The sequence below is a fragment of the Lingula anatina genome, chromosome 9 (genome assembly GCF_051362555.1).
Source record: "Lingula anatina isolate TDL-2025a chromosome 9, LinAna3.0, whole genome shotgun sequence".
NCBI lineage: Eukaryota > Metazoa > Brachiopoda > Lingulata > Lingulida > Lingulidae > Lingula > Lingula anatina.
In genome coordinates, this window is record NC_141775.1 from 19,726,861 (window position 1) to 19,747,073 (window position 20,213).

The 20,213-nt window shown below is 40.4% G+C and overlaps 2 protein-coding genes and 1 long non-coding RNA gene across 3 annotated transcripts in view; 2 read left to right on the forward strand and 1 right to left on the reverse strand.

The window, feature by feature from the left end:
- The window catches only part of LOC147760101 (uncharacterized), a 215,946-nt gene extending 210,864 nt beyond the window's left edge, over window positions 1-5,082 (reverse strand). The window contains exons 1-2 of the long non-coding RNA XR_015331036.1: window positions 4,946-5,082; window positions 4,690-4,859 (exon numbers count right to left, since the gene is read on the reverse strand). This is a non-coding gene — a long non-coding RNA (uncharacterized LOC147760101). The remainder of the gene's footprint in view (window positions 1-4,689; window positions 4,860-4,945) is intronic.
- The window catches only part of LOC112041646 (uncharacterized), a 52,866-nt gene extending 45,883 nt beyond the window's left edge, over window positions 1-6,983 (forward strand). Inside the window, exons 11-12 of the mRNA XM_086995336.1 lie at window positions 2,330-4,563; window positions 4,912-6,983. Coding sequence (XP_086851462.1) covers window positions 2,330-3,705 — 1,376 coding nt within the window. The 3' untranslated portion in view covers window positions 3,706-4,563; window positions 4,912-6,983. The remainder of the gene's footprint in view (window positions 1-2,329; window positions 4,564-4,911) is intronic.
- Window positions 6,984-11,444: 4,461 nt separating this feature from the next.
- Window positions 11,445-17,520, forward strand: LOC106166130 (uncharacterized). Its single transcript, XM_086996328.1, has 6 exons — window positions 11,445-11,667; window positions 12,516-12,716; window positions 12,994-13,188; window positions 13,405-13,671; window positions 16,486-16,695; window positions 17,339-17,520. Exons 1-6 carry the CDS (start codon window positions 11,445-11,447, stop codon window positions 17,518-17,520), a joined length of 1,278 nt encoding a protein of 425 aa, XP_086852454.1.
- Window positions 17,521-20,213: the final 2,693 nt, after the last annotated feature.

Here is a 20,213-nt window from a genome sequence, read left to right on the forward strand (position 1 = left end):
TTTATCCTAAACAGATTCCTTATGGGCCCTTGCAAACTAAACTTCATTGAAATGAATTCAGTTACCTGATGCACCTGCCCCTCCCTTAAAAAAAAAAAAAACAAAGAAATTTCTGACCTCAAGTTTTTGAACTTCCCGCGTAATTTCTTAGGATCCTCGTCGCCAATAAAGTGTTTATGCGAGCTATCTGTCTTCCGTTCGAGGCTCGGGTGTCCTCTCCTCGCACCGAGTGTCCTTATTTAGCTCTGCTCTGCGTCGCCAGATCCGCTCTCCGTGTTCACAGGTCGAAGCTCCTTGTGTAACTGTGTGGGTATATGGTCGTAGAAAGGTGTGTAGGTGAGTCCGCACCCTCTCACGTCGTGGCTCGAACTGCTCTTAGTCTACTAACATACTGCACTCCCGCCAGGTGGTGTAGACTCGTCTCCGTAGTTCGGGGAGTGCTTCCGGCACAATCACAACAAGAAGTCCGGAGACATTAGGGTCACGCTCGACGCGATGGCTAGACAGTTTTAAACTCTTTGCTGACGGAGAAGGATTGATCGTTTCAGAACCAACGGACGGCATGAATAATGAACAAAGCTAGAAAATTAAAAATACATGACAGAGGAGACGCGCGCTTATGTTGTATTCAGCAGGGACAGGTGTACAAGATATTTTCAGGACTCTCCCAAACACAGGTTAGAAACATGAATATACATAAGACAGTTAACGCTTTAAATGAAATTGGAACACCAGAAACTGTGAGTATGATGAAACCGAAGTAATTTGACAAACCAAGCCAGTCTTAACATTACGAGTTTATAGACATGAAAAACGAAGTAGAAACTCCCCGACTGAGAAAACATGGAACGTTGGATCACTTTGCAAAAGTCTGCAAAACTGAAACTATTATTCATGTAAATGACAGCTTTGAACATGATAATCCAGGAGTGCATATACATTTGGTGTGGGAACCAATGCAATATACACAGAAGACATGGAATAAATAGAGGAGGTGTTAATCTCAGTGTATTACCAGATTCAGGTGCATATTGTAATATCATTGATGAAAATACATGGAGAATTCTGAAGTCCAAGAAAAATAAATGTGGCTCTTGTGGAGGACCAGAAAACAAACAGTATTATTCATACACGTCTGAGAAACCTTTAAAAGTGAAGGGAACATTTGAATGTGATGTAAAGGCAAGCAAAGGAAGAGACCGGTAGTAGTGAAAGGACATGGGATTTGATATGAGTTGATTAGTTTTGAGAATTTTCAGTGTGGTTTAAGGAATAAAAGTTGGAGGTCATATGCTATTCTGCAAATGTTTGAAAAGACATTTTAAAGACTGAACTGTCAATTAACATGTTTTGAAAGGACCGTTTCTCTCCAAGAAAGGAAGGGATGTTGTGTTTTGACTTGACATTTGAATGAACTGTTGTTAACTTGGTAGAGTTACTTGTTCCATTGTTGATTCCTTTAATAATTATAAGCTTGTCAAGGAAAAAATATTTCCCCCTCAAACTCCTCCCCCCCCCCCCCATGTATATGCATAATTAATTACAATTTTTGTAATTTGTGTTAATTCAGATTCGATTAGCAGCTTTGTGTTGAAAAAAATGCTGTTATAACTGTTTTCTTTACATGTATGTAAGTGACATTTCCTCTTGTTAAGTGTCTGTATATTTGCCTTTTTGCAGTGTAGTTTTTTTTTTTTTTTTTTTTCAAACATACATTGTTTTGTACAAAAAGACAAGGAGTGGCCCTTAATTTGTTACATGTTAGTTGCCAGCAAGGTTATATAATGTGTAATAATTTTGTTTAGGGCTTTAGCACAGAATAAATACTTGAATTTTGAATCTTGTATGTCTTTTTTTTATAGTAATCTTAATTGAATAATTAAAAATAATTAAAAAAAAAAAAAAAAAAAAACAATCTGGGCCATATGTGGTCCATGTCTGGCCCTAATCTGGCCCACATCTGGCCCAGATCTGGCAAGCCATACGTGGGCCATACGTTTTGCCAGACATTGCCAGACGTTGCCAGATCTGGGCCAGACGTGGGCCAGATTACTGAGGCTGTCTGGGATATATTGACAGTCTTCTTGTGACCTTGTATAATAGGAACTCATATATTGACAGTCTTCCTGTGACCCTGTATTTGACTTTTGACTTACCTTTTGTCATGCACTATATTTAAAAAAATTGGCTTTGACCTTTTACTTTTCCCTTTTATTTTTGTAAAAAGAGACAAAAACTGTTTGTGTCTAGCTCAAAAGCTCAGTTATTTTATTGAGTTTTTTAAATACCATATGGTTTGCCATTTCATACAACCCTTTGTTGTTTACAGATGCCATTGAAACAGCTTGTGAGGCATTCCCACGTGAACCTGGCATTGTGACCGTCTTCCCAGCATACAAAGCAAATGAACAGAGTCCACCAATTATAGCAGTGCTTGTGAGATTTCCATTCCGTGGACATAAAATGACAGAATATAGGGGATTCACTGTCGATTACTGCTCTTGGGACATGCCAGATATGGAGGCTCAGAGGGCCATGTTCTCCAAAGAAGCTGAAGAGAATCCAATTCCACCCGAAAAGTCTGCTGAAATTGGACAGGTCATACAACATGAGTCTGAAGAACTTTTTAATAACCACAAGAACCTGACAATTATTTCAGCATCGCCAGTAAAAGTAACAAGGGGTAAAATAACATGTACACCTTGCATAGTATTATTTTGCCGTGCAAAAGGTGTTGTGCCGTTAGGCAATTCTTTGTTTCCAAAGTCAATTCAAGGTATTCCAGTAGATGTCCGTGAAGGTTATGCTTTGTTGTCCATGAACAGAAGTCAGCCTCAAAACCCACGTGAAGTACACTTTGGTCAAAATCCTGGATTTTACAGTAACCCACTAAGGATGGGATGCGGTATTGGACCTAGAAGTTCAAATTTGTCAGGGACCTTAGGCATGTTTGTACAACATGAGGGGTCAACATGTTTCCTCACATGCTCTCATGTGTTAGGCATTCCACCACCTGCCATAGGGACTGAAGTCTGCCAACCTTCGGATGTAGATCAGGAAACAAACTACTACTATCAGCAAGCCAGTGAGACTGCAAACAGTTCAAGCAATGCTAGAGTTTGTGGTGTTGTCAGAAAATACATGTTTGGGAATTTTGATAATGAAGATAAACAATATGGAATTGATGCGGCTCTGGTCGAAGTCAAGAATAGAAGAATCCATGGGATTCCAGCAGGGTTAGTTCCACAAACAATGCGGGATCTTGTTCTGACACAAAACGAATTAGACTTTAAAAATGCATGTCTTGGATCCATTGAAGATTTGAGTCCCCGTACAGGCCTTATGTACAAGTGTGGCAGGCAGACAGGTTTCACGCAGGGCATTGTCAGGTTCAAAGATGGCGTGGCTTGCCGACCAGACACTGTACAATATGAGACGGGACAGACGGGTGCACCTGTTCATTTTCAAGAAAGGCTTTTATCAATGGTAGAGATATGTGGACTTAGAACTGGAAACAATGACAGCTTTGCTGTCTGTGGAGACTCTGGAGCTGCAGTGTTCTATTTAAAGGACGGGAAACCCCACATAGTGGGGATGGTGGTGGCAAAGACCTCCTATTCTGCTGCTTTAATATCACCCATTTGGCCAATATTCAAATTGTTTAACATTGAACTAGCAAGAATAGAGGAGGATATGGAAACTTAGCCATCAATGCCTGAAATGCTGTACACGACGGATCCTTCTGAAAACATGGCGTAATTTATGGACCATGCACTGAATCATAATTTATCATTAGTTTTGAAGTAGAATGAATAATCATACATTCATTATAAAGAATTTAAAGTGATATGGAAACATATTCAAATTTTTTGAAAAGTAAAACTTGTTATATCAGTAAGAGGGATTAGCAGGATTGTTAAAACTGAAGTTAAATATCTGATTGAATTCTGCACAGTCATGGAAAGTAGTCAACAAACAGCATGAGGGAATATATGATTTGTATTTGCTACATGTGCCTCCTGCAACAGCAGATGACAACAACTTTGTCACAGATATATTGACCCCTCAGTTTTCTTTCTACGACAAAATGTTGGTCCTTTTGAGCCAATTTAAGAAATATTGTGAATATTTTTTTTTTCTTATAAATAATGTAAATTTCACAATCAAAGTTACAAGAAGCAGATTATCCTGTGATATATGTCAATGTTAAGATCCTTCAATGCGATATAATACAAAATAACAAGCTTATGCTTTAATGCTGTATTAAAGGGGAAAAAAGATATTCATGTAGATATTTTTTTTAAATAATAAGCACATTACACATACTATTTACTGTTGTGAAAACATAAATGCAGTTGTATATTGAAAAATTCCACATAACATTTCTAATGGTTGAAACAATTAAAGTGAAAAATGTATTAAAGAAGACTTAAACCCAGAGTACTATGCAAATGAATTACTATATTAGGCTCAAAAATCCAATAACAAGAAGTGTTCTGAATTATATTCAAGTTCTGTTTAACAACATTTGGATAATAATTATGAGTATTTTTGACCATATTTGTGTACAAGATGTAAGACCAGTAAAAACAGGCACACTGCACCTATTCATTGTCATGATCCTGTATATGTTATTATACCCATCTATGTACAAAGTGTGAGACCAGTAGAAACAGGTACACTGTGCACCTATTACAGTGTCATGATCCTGTATATGTTATTATACCCATCTATGTACAAGGTGTAAAACCAGTAAAAACAGGTACACTGTGCACCTATTACAGTGCCATGATCCTGTATATGTTATTATACCCATCTATGTACAAGGTGTAAAACTAGTAGAAACAGGTACACTGCACCTATTACAGTGTCATGATCCTGTATATGTTATTATACCCATCTATGTACAAGGTGTAAAACCAGTAGAAACAGGTACACTGTGCACCTATTACAGTGTCATGATCCTGTATATGTTATTATACCCATCTGTTTAAACTAGCTTATAAATTACTCCTTTAGTTCATTCCCACAAACAAAAATGGATATTTGTAAAAAGCACTGTATATATGTTAAAAAGCATCCATATGCATTTTATGTAAATATATTCTGATAATGTCAACACCATGTAATTTATGTAAATATATCCCCTTAAAGATGGCAACACTACAAATACGTGGGAAGGTGTTTTAATATGTAAAAGAATAGTTTGTAAAGTATAGTTTGATAATTTTACTAGTGTATGCATGTAAGTCCATTTATTATTTTGATATTATTCAAGGTGGATGTTTTTATATGAAGTATTAAATTATATTTACAAGAACACTGTATATATGTAGAAAGTTTTAATAAGCACATTATGTTAATATACATTCCCTGAAAGAAGACAGCACCACAGATATTTATCAGGCCTACCCAACTACCAGACTCGGCACATAAGGTTCCTGAATTAACCGGTATATCGGACCACACTACCCGTTTTCAAAGGTGTGTGTCAGATCGCATTTCGGAGTATCAGTCAGAACACTGACAGGATGAGCCTGCAGTTGTCCTACAAAATTTGTTCTGGGGTATGATACTCCAAAATGCGATATGAAACACACCTTGAAAACGGGTAGTGTGGTCTGATATACCAGTTAATTCAGGATCCTTATCATGTGCCGAGTCTGGTAGTTGGGTAGTGTGTTCTGATATACCGGTTAATTCAGGATCCTTATCATGTGCCGAGTCTGGTAGTTGGGTAGTGTGGTCTGATATACCGGTTAATTCAGGATCCTTATCATGTGCTGAGTCTGGTAGTTGGGTAGTGTGGTCTGATATACCGGTTAATTCAGGATCCTTATCATGTGCCGAGTCTGGTAGTTGGGTAGTGTGGTCTGATATACTGGTTAATTCAGTATCCTTATCATGTGCCGAGTCTGGTAGTTGGGAAGTGTGGTCTGATATACTGGTTAATTCAGGATCCTTATCATGTGCCGAGTCTGGTAGTTGGGTAGTGTGGTCTGATATACTGGTTAATTCAGGATCCTTATCATGTGCTGAGTCTGGTAGTTGGGTAGTGTGGTCTGATATACTGGTTAATTCAGGATCCTTATCATGTGCCGAGTCTGGTAGTTGGGTAGTGTGGTCTGATATACTGGTTAATTCAGGATCCTTATCATGTGCTGAGTCTGGTAGTTGGGTAGTGTGGTCTGATATACCGGTTAATTCAGGATCCTTATCATGTGCCGAGTCTGGTAGTTGGGTAGTGTGGTCTGATATACTGGTTAATTCAGGATCCTTATCATGTGCCGAGTCTGGTAGTTGGGTAGGCCTGTTTATGTGTGCAGAAAGTTACAATATGTTTCATGTACAGGTATGATATTATAGTATACTTTGTTCTCATTCACAGAGTATAGATTGACAGATATCTTAACTTGCTTGTTTATGTATATAAGTTCATCAATTAGTTTTACATTACCCGTTGTAGATATTTGAATATTTAATTTTTTTTGTATTTTTTAAACACTGTATATGTATAAAAATTTTTAATATGTAAGTTAAGTAAATGTATTCAGTCAACAATATGAACATCATATATCATATCTTACTTCAGTATATTTATATATTCCCTCAAAGATGTCAACAGCATAAATATATATGTATATGGAAAGATGTTACAATACGGAACATATTGAATGTATTTGATCTAATATGAACATACATGTACATTTATGTATATTAGTTCATTAATTAGTTTTAGATTATTCATGGCTTTTATTAAATCACCATAAATATATACGGAAAGATGGTTCAATATCTAGCATATGTTAAGATATTATGTAATCACTTTTCACTTACAGAGAACTTAGAGTAAAAGATGTTTTGATTTAATAGCTATTGTACGGGTGTGTATACGAGTTCATTTATCAGTTTTAGGTTAATTATGTGGCTTTTGCAAAATTACCACAATATGGACCTTGCAAATAAACTAATTTCTAATTCAAGTTGTCTTACTTGTATCTTTAAAATATAGGCCTTTATTTCGCCTTTCTTTTATGATACTTTATAAAAGCAAATTGTATTATTTAAAGAAAGGGAGGGTTCCAGATGTCAGCCACTGAAAATTATAACACTTCAATACAACATAATAGTCAAAATTGCTGCCCAGATCACAGTGCTAAAACGTATTTTGATAAAAAAAAAAAAAAATCCTCAGAGAGACCACTAGCCTCCAAAAACATAACATATGTTCACCGTGATACAGTTGCTATAAAAGGTAATTCAAATGCAGTCTAAGAGAATATCTTATTCCAATAAACTCTATATCTGGGTACCAATGTGTCATTTGCCCAATATCTAAAGTAGCCTCAATTCCCAGATATCTTCAGAGAGAGAGTAGAGCGTTTGCCTCTGCTTTATAAACACGGAAACCTCTTATTTTAACTTCTTCAAATTTTAGTTTCCAGTAAACAACACAGATACGGGGAATTTATATAAAATAATAATAAAAAAAACAAATATAATACTCGCATAAATAAAAAATACATATTTGATGATCTGTAGAAAATATAGAGCCTAAAAGTGCATTTATCAACCTGAAATGTATTAAGTTGAAGCCGTTTGTTATTTTGTGTGTAAACATGCACATAAATACCCAGTACATCGACTGCGTATTCTTTTTGTCTCCCTACCGTGTGTTAATAGATATGTTTGAATTAGAATAATAAGATTGTCTTACTCAGTGGCGGATTTAGGGATGGGGTTCAATGGGGTCCTGACCCCCCCCCCCCCTCCTTCGGTTTCTGAAAAAAAATCATACTAAATATTACCCTTTTGAAATGAGATTTTTAAGTTGCTGATTTATAGTTCTTAACCGTTCCAAAAGGCACCGTTTGGCATTCAAAACACCAAAATATTTGGGGGCCCTTCAGCGGTCCCATAACCCCACCACAAGGAGGCTGAGGGTCGGCTTCGAATCCGAGGCCTGTCATTTGTAAAAGACACTGACACCCCCTTCAAATCCTGGATCTACCCCTGTCTAACCACCTGTATAATGCGTTCAGGAGACAAAAATGGTATCTTCTTTGTAAAATTGTTTGGCAAATATGTTTTCTCAAAATTTGCATCGTTGCAATTGCTTTTACACGTTTGAACGTTTTGAAATTATTCTTTCTTTTTATAAGGGGTTGTTTAAACCAAAACCGCCCAAATGTGGGTCACCTTTGATCCCATTGCGCTCCACTTTGTAATAAGTGAACCCAAACTTAAAGGGATAATAACTCTTCGTTTCGGCCAAAAAATTAATTTTTCCTGGAGTAAACAACAATTTTCCCGTACTTACCAATGGTTAATGAATCCATTTAGACATTCAGAGTTAGTCCTTGTTTTTTTTCTAAGAAAAGTTTTTTTTTTTTTGTTAAAATCTCTTAAAAGATTTTAACAGAGTATAGCCATCAATGGAGGCCACGTGGTCTAAAGACAAACTCAGATATCAGAATAATTAATAGCTATAACTGCCATTTTTGTGGTAAAACAGAATACATTATATTTCTATGAGTTATTCACAATGTTTTTATTGTGAAATATAGATTTCATACGAAGAGTTAATTTCCCTTTAATATAAGCACAAAACGAAGGCACAGGAAAAAATTTACTAGGACCGCTCCGTGTCGGCTTCTCAAACAAGGCCTCGTGTACATCATCATGTTCGGGACTGGCGTTGCGTAAGATGACATACATCTGTACGGCACCCGGGCTATCTATTGTAACTGCAGATGTAAACATGTACAACCAAGCTAGCGTGATAAGGTAGAAAGCTTCCATTTGTTGTAAATGTTATCAACGAAGCTTCTGCGACTCCGTGGTAATTCCACTGTCTTCAACACACGTATTCCTTTGCACGTGGGTTCGAATGCTAGAGTTCTAAATGCAATATTTTTGCTTAATAAGATTTCTGAAAATTGCATTTTATTACTATAAGAAGTAAAACGTATATACGGTGGGCGGTGGGTCAGACACAGCGCTGTCGTTAACGTGCGCGGTTGCAATAAATAAATAAACAAATACAAAATAAAAAAATAAAAATAAAAATCCAAAACGGTCATCAACCGTGGTAACAGAAAGTCACGAGTTCGAGTCCCGGATAACGCATATCAGTCCGTCACAACAACGACCTGGCCCTGCAATCAGGAAGTCACGGGAACGAATGCGGCCTCTTGTCGGTCTGGGAAAAAAAACAAAAAAACTTTTCTATAAGCCGGTATAGTTTAGACTATGTGATCAACTTGGCAACTTATTGCTTATCATAAAGTCTGCGTCGTCAATAACATTTCCTTTTACTTTACTTTTAGTCTTTTAAATGATGCTTAGGCGGGGATGGTCTTTGTTCTCTCCCCTTTACCTGCTACGCCACGAATCAAACACGAATAAAGTCAGTAGGTAATGGCGGCATGGTGGCATGCATGTCATACTTCTCAGCAAGTTTTTTTTTTCAAAAGTCATGTCGCGTTATTACTTTACCCAATCATTTTGTTCTTCCATGTCCACCCCACTGGTTCCCTGCTTATCAGAACTGTTCATATGATCTTACAGTGCCTGGGGCAAATCCACAGTTGACATTTCAAAAGGCAAAACTACTCAAAACTTAAACCGCTTTCACAAGTGTGAAACGCTTTGGCTCTCATCATGCTCTATAACGTCACAGGTGCAGACAAAATCAGTGTAATTTCAGTAATCTGTCATTAATCTCTCTTGAATTAGAAATTTAAATTTGATAAGCTGATTCATAGTTCTAAACCGTACCAAACGGCACCGTTTGCCCCCCCCCCCCCCCCAAAAAAAAAAAAAAAAAAAAAAAAACACTCCATGGGGGCCGAGAGTCGGCTTCTTATCGGAGGCCTATCATTCCTAAAAAAAACGATCACGTAAGATTGCCACCTGACATTTGGGTGCCTTGGGGCCTGTGAAAGGGAATCCCCCCCCCCCCCCCCCCCCCCCCGCCCCAGGACGAATAATCTGTATGAACTCTGCAAAGTGGTACGGTGCACAGTAGCGGATTTGGGGGGTGTCAAGTAGTTCTTGACCCCTTCGATTTCTGAAAAAAACATCAAATCAATGGTCCTCTCTTGAAATTAGAATTTTGCCAAGCTGAATCACAGTTATCAACCGTACCAAGTGGCACCGTTCGCCCTCTAAAATACCAACATTTTTCCGGTCCCTTAAGCGGGCCCCGGACCCCAGTCCAAAGGAGGGGGGGGCGTCGGCGTTGCATCCGCGGACCCCCCCCCCTCTCAAAAATCCTGGGTCTGCCCCCGTCCGACACCCATATTCTTTCTTAATTATATCATGCTAGTTTCCAGAGTTTGACTCTCGATTTATACCGGTCACTTAGCAGGTGACAAGATGATACAACGATTAGCGTAGCATTTATATAAGTAATGGATTAAGACAGACATGGAGTATTCGTTATATTTAATGATATATTCACACATGGAAAAGTGTATCAACATTTTTGGGCAACAATGTATTTCTTGTTACGTTTTATTAAACTTTATTATTGTGTTCTCAGATCTGAGGTTAATTATTTCCACGATATGATTTCTCGCTTGAGAGAGTTATCTTAGGTGGTAGTGACATTAGGAAGCCATCTCCGTGCGTTTTATTGAAATAACCCCTCTAACAACGCAGGTTTTGCTCTCAGCGGTATCGGTTATCTGGACAACATATTGTTTTCACAGTTTTCACAAAATTTGATAAGGGTGGTTCAAAGGAAGGAAAGAAATGATTACAAATTAAACAGGCTCTCGATCTTGTATTCTCTTATGCTTCATTACCATTTACATTTTGGTGAAGGTTTGCATTCAGTTGTGGGGAGATCTGGAGTTTCATTGGTTTAATTGAGAAATACAGGATGAGGGTAAACTGTGCGTAGTCTTCAGTAGTAAAACTGGGATATTAAATAAAAAGAATCAAAAAAACGACATACACGTTACCAGAGGAAAGTGGCCTGCAAGTTTGGTTCTTCTCCATCCTCACCTCTCTCCCTCTCTGTTTCTCTCCATCTCTCTTACTCTCTCCCTTTCCCCCTCTATATCTCCCTCTCTTTTTCTCTCTGTGTGAGTACTAGACTCTCTCTCTCTCTCTCTCTCTCTCTCTCTCTCTCTCTCAAACACTGTATTTCACATGTACAGTATATGTACACAAGATATTGTTTTAAAACGCCTTAGGTTGTATTGTGCATAGCAATTGTACAGTATTTTTACAGTGGCTGATTTACTACATTACTATAGCTTTTGTAAGCAACGTGTTCAAATAAACAAAAAATAGTTAATTTTTAGTCCAATTTTGTTCAATTTTCTTTTTTTTAATCTCCAAACAATTTGCTTTAACATGGAGTAACCCAAGAGAAACATAACCTTTATTTTACATTCTCAGGTGAAGCAGAGCTTTTTGGGAGTTGTACTGAGATGGCTCCAAATCACAAGTCTACAGCACGGCCACTGAGAACCAACGTGCTGCAGGATGAGGTGACCGTTAGTGAGGACGCAGAAGTGACCATTACTGTGGACAACACAGAGTTCGTGTTCTCTGCCGCCAGCGAGGTGTCAGAGTTCCTGACGTCAAGTTATGACGTCAACGACACGTCATTAGTTGACACCATCCCGGACCCAGAACCAATGATTTTCTACAGTAAGTCGTAATTTTATCAGTTGAATTCGTTCCAAATATGTGGGAAACTTATTTATACACATGAATGACACAAAACACACACATACACACGCGCGCTCACGCACACACACACGCACGCACGCACGCACGCAAAAATAATAATAAATAAACGTTCACTCGATAAAAAATGTTGGGCCTTTAGTATGATCTCAAAATTATGGCGATGACGTCGATCTTTACATCTACATGCATTTAACAAACTTGTACAGTGTATCCACTCAATTTCAACAGTGTGATACTATCAAAAAAAGTTGCCAAATAATATTATTATAAAACCATAATAATGGCCGTAGAAGGTCAAAGTTATTGGTCACGATTACTTCATCGCTGTAATTACTAGCGGGATCTCGCGGCTTTGCAGCCTAATGCTAAAGACACAGTTCACTCCAGGGAAATGACCACGGTGAGCTGATAAAGGTAGGGTTCTTTGATGCCAGTTCGTTTGAAAACTGAGTCGTTCGTCTCAAAACGCAGCCGTTGTTTTGTACCCTTGTAGATAAAATATCTCCAGTTCCTTTTGGTCCTGATATATTGAGACTGTAAGATATCCGTGGATGGATACCGCATCAGTTCAGATTGTTCTCCGGGACGTCTTGATAACTTAGTTCGGTTTACCCTTTCAAAGTTTGGCCTTCCAAACATGGGCACCTATCTCGTCTTAGAATAAGAGTTTTTTTTTCGATTTATATCCATAATAAAATATATATATTAAAAGCCGACCAAACGACCACTCTCAGTACCATCAAATGAATAACGACTGCATTTAAAAAACCATTTTCTCACACCGGATTGTTTTATCACATCCACAGCTGTCCCAAAGTGTAAAGTACCTTACGGAATTCTACCGGATCCATCCGACTGTGGTAGATTTATCACTTGTGTCAACGGAGAAGTGGCCAATGCACAGTTTTGTCCTGATGAAAACAACTTTGACTCCATCACCAGCGTGTGCAAGCACCCACGGGAGGCCATCTGTGAGAAAATGGAGGAACCGCTTAGAAACGTAACCGGTAACGAATTATGTATTGAATTTCCATCGTTGTCAAATAAAAAATCATTTCTTTTCATTTATGAATTAATATCAAATATCTAAAAAGCTTTCTTTTTCCATGGAAGACAATGCGGTCAGTTGCAAAATGGCTATATACAATATGATTTCCAACAGAGACAGTCTCTCTCTCTCTCTCTTTCTCTCTCTCTCTCTCTCTCTCTCTCTCTCATCAGTGTCTGAATCAGTTTTTAAGTGGTTTCTAAAGGATTCTTCTTTTTGTCACTTTTGCCATGTAGCTAATTCGACGTGTGAGAAGTTGACGGACCCCACCAGGTGTAACACATACATAGTGAGGTGCAATAAAGGACCAGAGTACGGAAACCGGACGTACGACATGTACTACGCATGCCCAGGAAACATGATATGGGATGAAGAGAAACTGGCATGTGACGCGCCGAGGAAAGTGAAATGTAATAACAGGACACATTATGGTGAGGATTTTTCCTCTCTCTCTCTCTCTCTCTCTCTCACTCTCTCACTCACTCTCACACACACACACACACACAGTGAAATAAAATAACAAAGATATTATAACACGACGTCTCTTATTCTCTCTCTCTTCTTTCATCTCTCTCTCTCACTCTCTTTCTCTTTCACACATATGTAAAAACGATGACTTAACTAAGGCAGAAGGATTTGTTTTGCAGCCACCCCATTGTGTAAGAAACCCAGCGGGAACTTTGAAGAGCCAGCAGACTGCCACAAGTTCCTCTCCTGCTATTTATACCGCGTTGTCCGCCACAGACCGTGTCCCGCTGGTCTCTACTACGACCAGGCATCAGACAGATGTGATTATCATTTTAACGTCAATTGTCATAAGCGGCCCGTGATCGATGTCGTCTTGATGCCAAGGAACACCACTACGGAAGCAGCGCCATCTATGGTCATGTCAAACACCTCAGATGTCGCGGCAGGTATTCAGCATCATTGTGCAATTACTTCACATTTCATTAATTTCTTGTTTCTGAAACCAATACCCAGAGGCATTGATTTTAAAGATGTATGGGATAAACGGTGGAGAGAATTGCACCATTAGAACGACATACTAACTTTTTTGACATTCTTTCACTCAGATTAATTAAAAAGTCTGTTTAGTCTAGGTTATAATAACCACTTAATATGGAATATTATTTTTTGGCGAGTAAATTTACGACAAAATATTTAATTTCTCTCAAACTACTTTAAATCCAAAGCTGAGGTGTCACTCCATGTGTAGCCTGGCCCCCGTTTTACAAAAAAACTTAAGTCGGTTTCCCTGACTAAGAGCTTGGTTACCAACATAATTAAGTCGTTACGTCACTAAGTCCCGTTTCACAAAGAATCTAAAAGGTCGCTTACGTCGTTTTTTTTCTTAGCTGCTCGTCGACGATGTCTAGCCTCCTCGGGAGGAGACTTAAGTCGGCAAGCTCAACTAAAACTCGGTAAATCAGAGCATAAACAACAAAAATTTTGGAAAGAACATACCTCCTTGAAGATATTGTGTTATAATGTCCTTGAATAGCACTGACATTTATGGAATATTGAAATAAAAAATAAAATGCCACTTCACCCAGCCGATCGCGTGTTTGTTTATGTTTTTGACCGCTAGACGTCCGTCAGCAGTGTTCCACGACAAGCTAATGTTTAACTGTTACTTTGAAGTTGTATCGAAGTTAAACTAATCAATAAAGTTCAAAAACAAACTTTGTTTGTGTTTTGGCTGATTTTTATCTTTGATAAACGATCGTTCTCGGCCGAAAGAAGCCATGAAACGTCATGTCTCGTGAAACTTTTGAAACTTTACACCTCCTTTTCTTGAAGAGTTTCTCGTGCGCGTCGACTACGGTAAGCACGCCAAGCTAAGACGTTAGATTCTTTGTGAAACACTCCTAGTCGACTTCAGCGTAGTCGACCTAGCTATAGGTCACCTAGCTCGAGCTAGTCGACTACGGATTTAAGATTTTTTGTGAAACGGGGGCCAGGTGTGTTACCTAATTACCACACAACTCTCGAAACAATTGATGCATGCAGTTGCATGTTCTGTGGTCAGAAAAGTGAGGGGTGGTCTTTTCGGCAATTTCTGCCCTTTTATAAAAACGCATGGGTTTGGTCAATCTTTGGAGTGTGTTTAGAGAAGCAACAAAGGGATCGCTCTGAAACTTGACAGGTACCTTAGTGAAGATATGGTTCGACAGCTAAGCAACGCAGCTTACTATGGGATTCTTGCTCTCAGAGAAAATGGCCAGAAACGGACAGCCATTGCCAGATAATTCAACATTTATCAGGAACCGTTTGTGAAGTCCTCCAAAGAAATGCTGCAACAGGGGCACCTACTCCAATACCTCGACCAGGGTGTCCGCGTATCACACCAAGAAGACAGGATCGCCTTCTCCTTAGAGGACGCCGTGCTGGTCGTACAAAGACAACCAGTGTCCTCAGAAAAGAGAGGAAGAATGTCATTCAAACGCCCGTTTCAAGGTCCCTCGTGAACAAGAGATTACTGCAAGCCGGTTATTTTGCACGAAGGCCAGTAGGGAAACCACTGTTAACAGCAGGTCATATACAGCGACGTCTGCAATAGGCTGGGGACCACGTGCGTTTGCAGCCAAAACACTGGAATCACGTCGTTTTCAGTGATGAGGCAGATATGGATTTTTTAGGGTTGATGGTCGAATCCGTGTCCACCGACGTGTACGAGGGTCATAAAACGATGATTGTGTACTGCCTAGGGTGCAAGCATGGGATGGTAACGCCTCTGTTTGGGGAGCATTTCTTGTCGGTGCCCAGAACCAGTTGGTTTTTCTAGGAGGCAACCTCATCCAGGATTCCTACAGAGACATTCTACAGCAAACAATGCTTCGATTGGTAGGAGTCATCTTCATCTTTGTGTACCAAGACTACTGCGCAACCCCACATCGAGGCCGCAGAATCACTGTTTTTCTTCAAAACCAATGGGTTCAGCAACTGCCCTGGCCTGCAAACTCTCCAGGTATGAATCCAATTGAAAATCTGTGGGCGGAAGTAACTCAAAGAATTAATAGCTATGGTCCTCGGCCGGTAAATAGTGATGAACTGCGACAGGCAAATATCACTGCGTGGAATGACATCCCCACCCAAACTCTAAAAAACGTGTCACAGGGTATGCCATGTAGAATGAGGGCGCTGCAAGCGGCTGCTGGAGGTCATACCCGCAATTACTGACTTTTCATGATTTACTGTAGTGAGTTCTTTGATTGTGTAACATATCAATGTCCGGAGGCTATCATTTTCTTTAATATCTTATCTTAAAATTTATACTGACATCAAACTGTTGATATGGTTTTCTGGGGGTGTTCCTTTCTTTTGAATGGCATCTTATGTCAGTTTTGATATTATTGACCAAAATATCTCTCAGCAGAAGACTGGATGTTATTATCACTCAGTGACATATTTTTCAATGACTCAAGCCAAAAAAATAATAATCAGCACTCAAAAATAACAATGATAAAAAATATTCCATATTAAGTAGCAACCCTGTACGTTGAGTTATTACTGTTGATTAAACTTAATGGGCCACGTTTAGAAAAGATGATCCGAGTACTAACTGATCCACCTACTAAATATGGCCGACACCACTACAAAAGAGCTGCCGCTGATTCTCTATGGTCTCCCCGCCTCCACATGCGCCGTTGCTGCAGGGGCCTAGCAATTAAACCTCGGGCCGAGATTAATTTCGTTTATGGTGTAATTCGTTTAATTCCATATTCCAGGCGTTCCTTCTTGTCTGGGTCCAGACGGCCTGTTCCCACACCCGCTTCACTGTAACCAGTACATCGCCTGTTATGGCGGCGTTCCCATGGAGACGTTCTTCTGCCCAGAGAACCAGAACTTCGACTTCAGGGACGGTCATTGTAAGAGGAGAGATAACGTCACCTGCGTCCAGCGTCCGTGGTTGATGCGGGAAGGTCCTGTACCTGTAGGTAAGGTCAAAACATAGTCTCTGAAGACAGGGGCCGCAGTACTTAGTCTCTGAACACAGGGGCCGCAGTACTTAGTCTCTGAACACAGGGGCCGCAGTACTTAGTATCTGAACACAGGAGCCGCAGTACTAAGTCTCTGAACACAGGGGCCGCAGTACTTAGTCTCTGAACACAGGAGCCGCAGTACTTAGTCTCTGAACACAGGGGCCGCAGTACTTAGTCTCTGAACACAGGGGCCGCAGTACTTAGTCTCTGAACACAAGGGCTGCAGTACTTAGTCTCTGAACCCAGGAGCCGCAGTACTTAGTCTCTGAACACAGGGGCTGCAGTACTTAGTCTCTGAACACAGGGGCCGCAGTACTTAGTCTCTGAACACAGGGGCCGCAGTACTTAGTCTCTGAACACAGGGGCCGCAGTACTTAGTCTCTGAACACAGGGGCCGCAGTACTTAGTCTCTGAACACAGGAGCCGCAGTACTTAGTCTCTGAACACAGGGGCCGCAGTACTTAGTATCTGACGAAGGGGGAAATGAAGTATTTCTTAATGAGTGGGGACAATGGTCCATCAATTCAGGCACGCACGTAAATTATATTACAATAAGAACCGAGTCAAACAATTCCCAAATTTTTTTACTTTTTTTCAGTGGGTAATGGCAGTTGCATGTTTTCACAGGACGACACCAACTGTGGAGGCTTTGTCCTCCACTGCCTCAACTCCACAGTGAACTACTCCTGTCCCGGGGAACTGAGGTACGACGAGAACACCGCAGAATGCAAGATGGCCGCCTGTCGGAGACATTTAATATTTCATAGACGATGTCAATAATTTCAAGTCATAACTTTTATTGTATTCTCTATAATACGTTGTGTCAATTTTGAAGAGGCTGAGTAGGGCTTGTTTACCTGTCGCATTAAGAAGCCAGTGATAAGGAAGTGTATGAAGCCATTGGCTGGAGTACGTACTAAATGTTGTAATATTGAATAGAGAGTCAGGATGTACCTGAGCAGGCAACGAGTTCACATTAAACGATAGTCACATTAAACGATGGTCATTTTTGTCAGTGTGGATTTCCTCTGTAGCGTCTAGACGTAAAAATTTCGACCGCGAATCTGGAAGGCTATATACTAAAGCGTTATCCTAACTAAAGTATCCAACGGTGTCCGCATTTCGAGCTCAAGTCTAAATTACGTTTATATCTAAAATTGCGTGGTTCCGGACACGTTTTGGCGTCGCTCGCCAGTTAAAATTTTTACGTTTCGCAAGAGGAATATCTGAGCTTACACAATGGCCGAGGGGATGCAGCAACTCGTGGAGACGCTGCAAATAATTGCACAGGACATTCAAGGAGGGCATGTGCGTTCTATCAAAGAGAGGAGAATAGAAGAGGCGGCTAAAGGTATAACAGTCTGCGACGGAGCAGTGGTGTCGGAGGTAAGGTCGTACTTAGACGACCTAGAGGTAATGTATGCTTCTTTACATGATATTGTCGGGGGAGCAGTTAAATTGGTAACGAAAACGTCAAGGGGGGCCCTTAGGAGGGAGATAGAAAGGTTTTTACAAACGCAGCCGGCAAGGCTAGAAACCCCGTGGAGAGTAATTAAAGAACACATACAACGATCTTTCTTATCGGCGAATGAATCCGAGCGCCTTAAATCGGAATTGGAGGTTTTACGACAAGCATCGTTCGAGACGTTGCTGGAATTTAATAGAAGGTTTAGGGAGGCGGCAAGCCGCGCGTACGCCGCTCCACGTGGCGCGGATACGGAGAGATTTATCGTGAGAGCATATACGCGCGGGTTGTTGGATCAGAGATTGGCTGAGGAATTAATAGTCAGGGGTCGACCTGAAACTCTGGAGGCAGCCATTCAGTGGACTGAAAACGAAAATTGCGGGAGAGAAATTTTTCGACAAATGACCACGCAAGGTCATCACGCGCCGCAGACTAACGTCATCGCACAAAACAAATTTGCCGCGACGGTTGTTTCACCAAGGGTAGAGGAAGATATGGATATATCTTCTATGAACGCGATTAATAAAGATACGGCATTACTTTTATCCCAATTACAAGAGACCTCCAAAAGCATACAACAAGCACTTAAAGCGCAGGAGCGCATGCAAACGCGTATCGCAAAAGTGGAAACGCACGTGTACAACTCTCCAGACCACACTCCTACGGCGCGAAATCGTATACAGAAGCCACACCAACAATCGCGTAAACAGAAAGGTTACGGTTCACCGCGGGCTTACCGAGATATTGCAGGTTGGCGCGAAGACGGTACGTTATTATGTTTTCACTGCAACAAACCGGGGCATAAAAAAGCGGAATGTTATCAATTAAAACGTCAAAGGAATCATTTAAACTAGTTACCGCAGGCGCTATGACCAGACCACAGAGTTATAGATTAGGCGTAGCACTATCCGTTAACGGAGTGCAGTGTAAAAGCTTGATTGACAGTGGTGCCAGTTGTAGTTGCCTGCGTTTAGACATGTTTTTGAAAATCTGCAAAGCAACGGGTAGAACGTGTTTTTTAGAGAAGACCAATGAAATTTACAGTGTGTCGGGAGAGAAACTCGAGGTCAAAGGCAAGGCAAGAATAAAAATTGACGGGGCCGGTATTTTTGAGGTCGTGGTGATCGCGAACATCGGGCATGAAATGATACTGGGGATCGATATTTTAAAGAGCGGGAATGCGGAAATAAATTGCGTACAAAAGACAATGGTCTTCTTCGACAAAGAATGGCCCTTGACCGACTATGGACGGCCAGGTCTGATCGCGGAAATAGTTCAGTTGCCACCGTCATCGGGAAATGACGATATTGACGCGATGATCAACGAATACCGCGACGTATTTAGTTCGACCGAGAATCCCCTAGGCAAATGCGACCTGTTGCCAATGATTATCGACACCGGAGACAATAGACCCGTTCAACAACGAGCTTATCGCGCACCGCTGGCAAAAAGAGAACTCATAGAAAAGGAAATACAAAATTTGCTCGATAATGACGTGATAAGGCCGAGTCAGAGTCAGTGGAGTTCCCCGGTACTTCTTACGCCGAAATCAGACGGTTCCATGAGATTTTGCGTCGATTATCGCAAAGTAAACGAGATAACAAAGGTCGATAGGTATCCGTTGCCACTTATCAGCGACATTTTTGACAACATGGGAGGAGCGGCGTATTTTAGCGTCCTGGACCTGAAACAGGGGTTTCACCAGTGCACGTTAGACGAGGCAGATATGCACAAAACCGCTTTCATTTGTCACAAAGGCTTATTTGAATACAAACGTGTCCCGTTTGGTTTGGTTAACGGACCTAATCACTACCAGAAGCTGTTAGATCGCGTTTTAAACGGCCTTATTGGGAAGTCGGTGTACTGTTACATTGACGACTGCGTGATTTTCTCGAAAACAATGGAGGAACATGTCGAACATGTGCGTCAGGTGTTAGAAAGATTCCGCGAAGCTAACCTCAAAATCCATCCAAAGAAATGCGAATTTGCCAAAAGTGAAGTACATCTC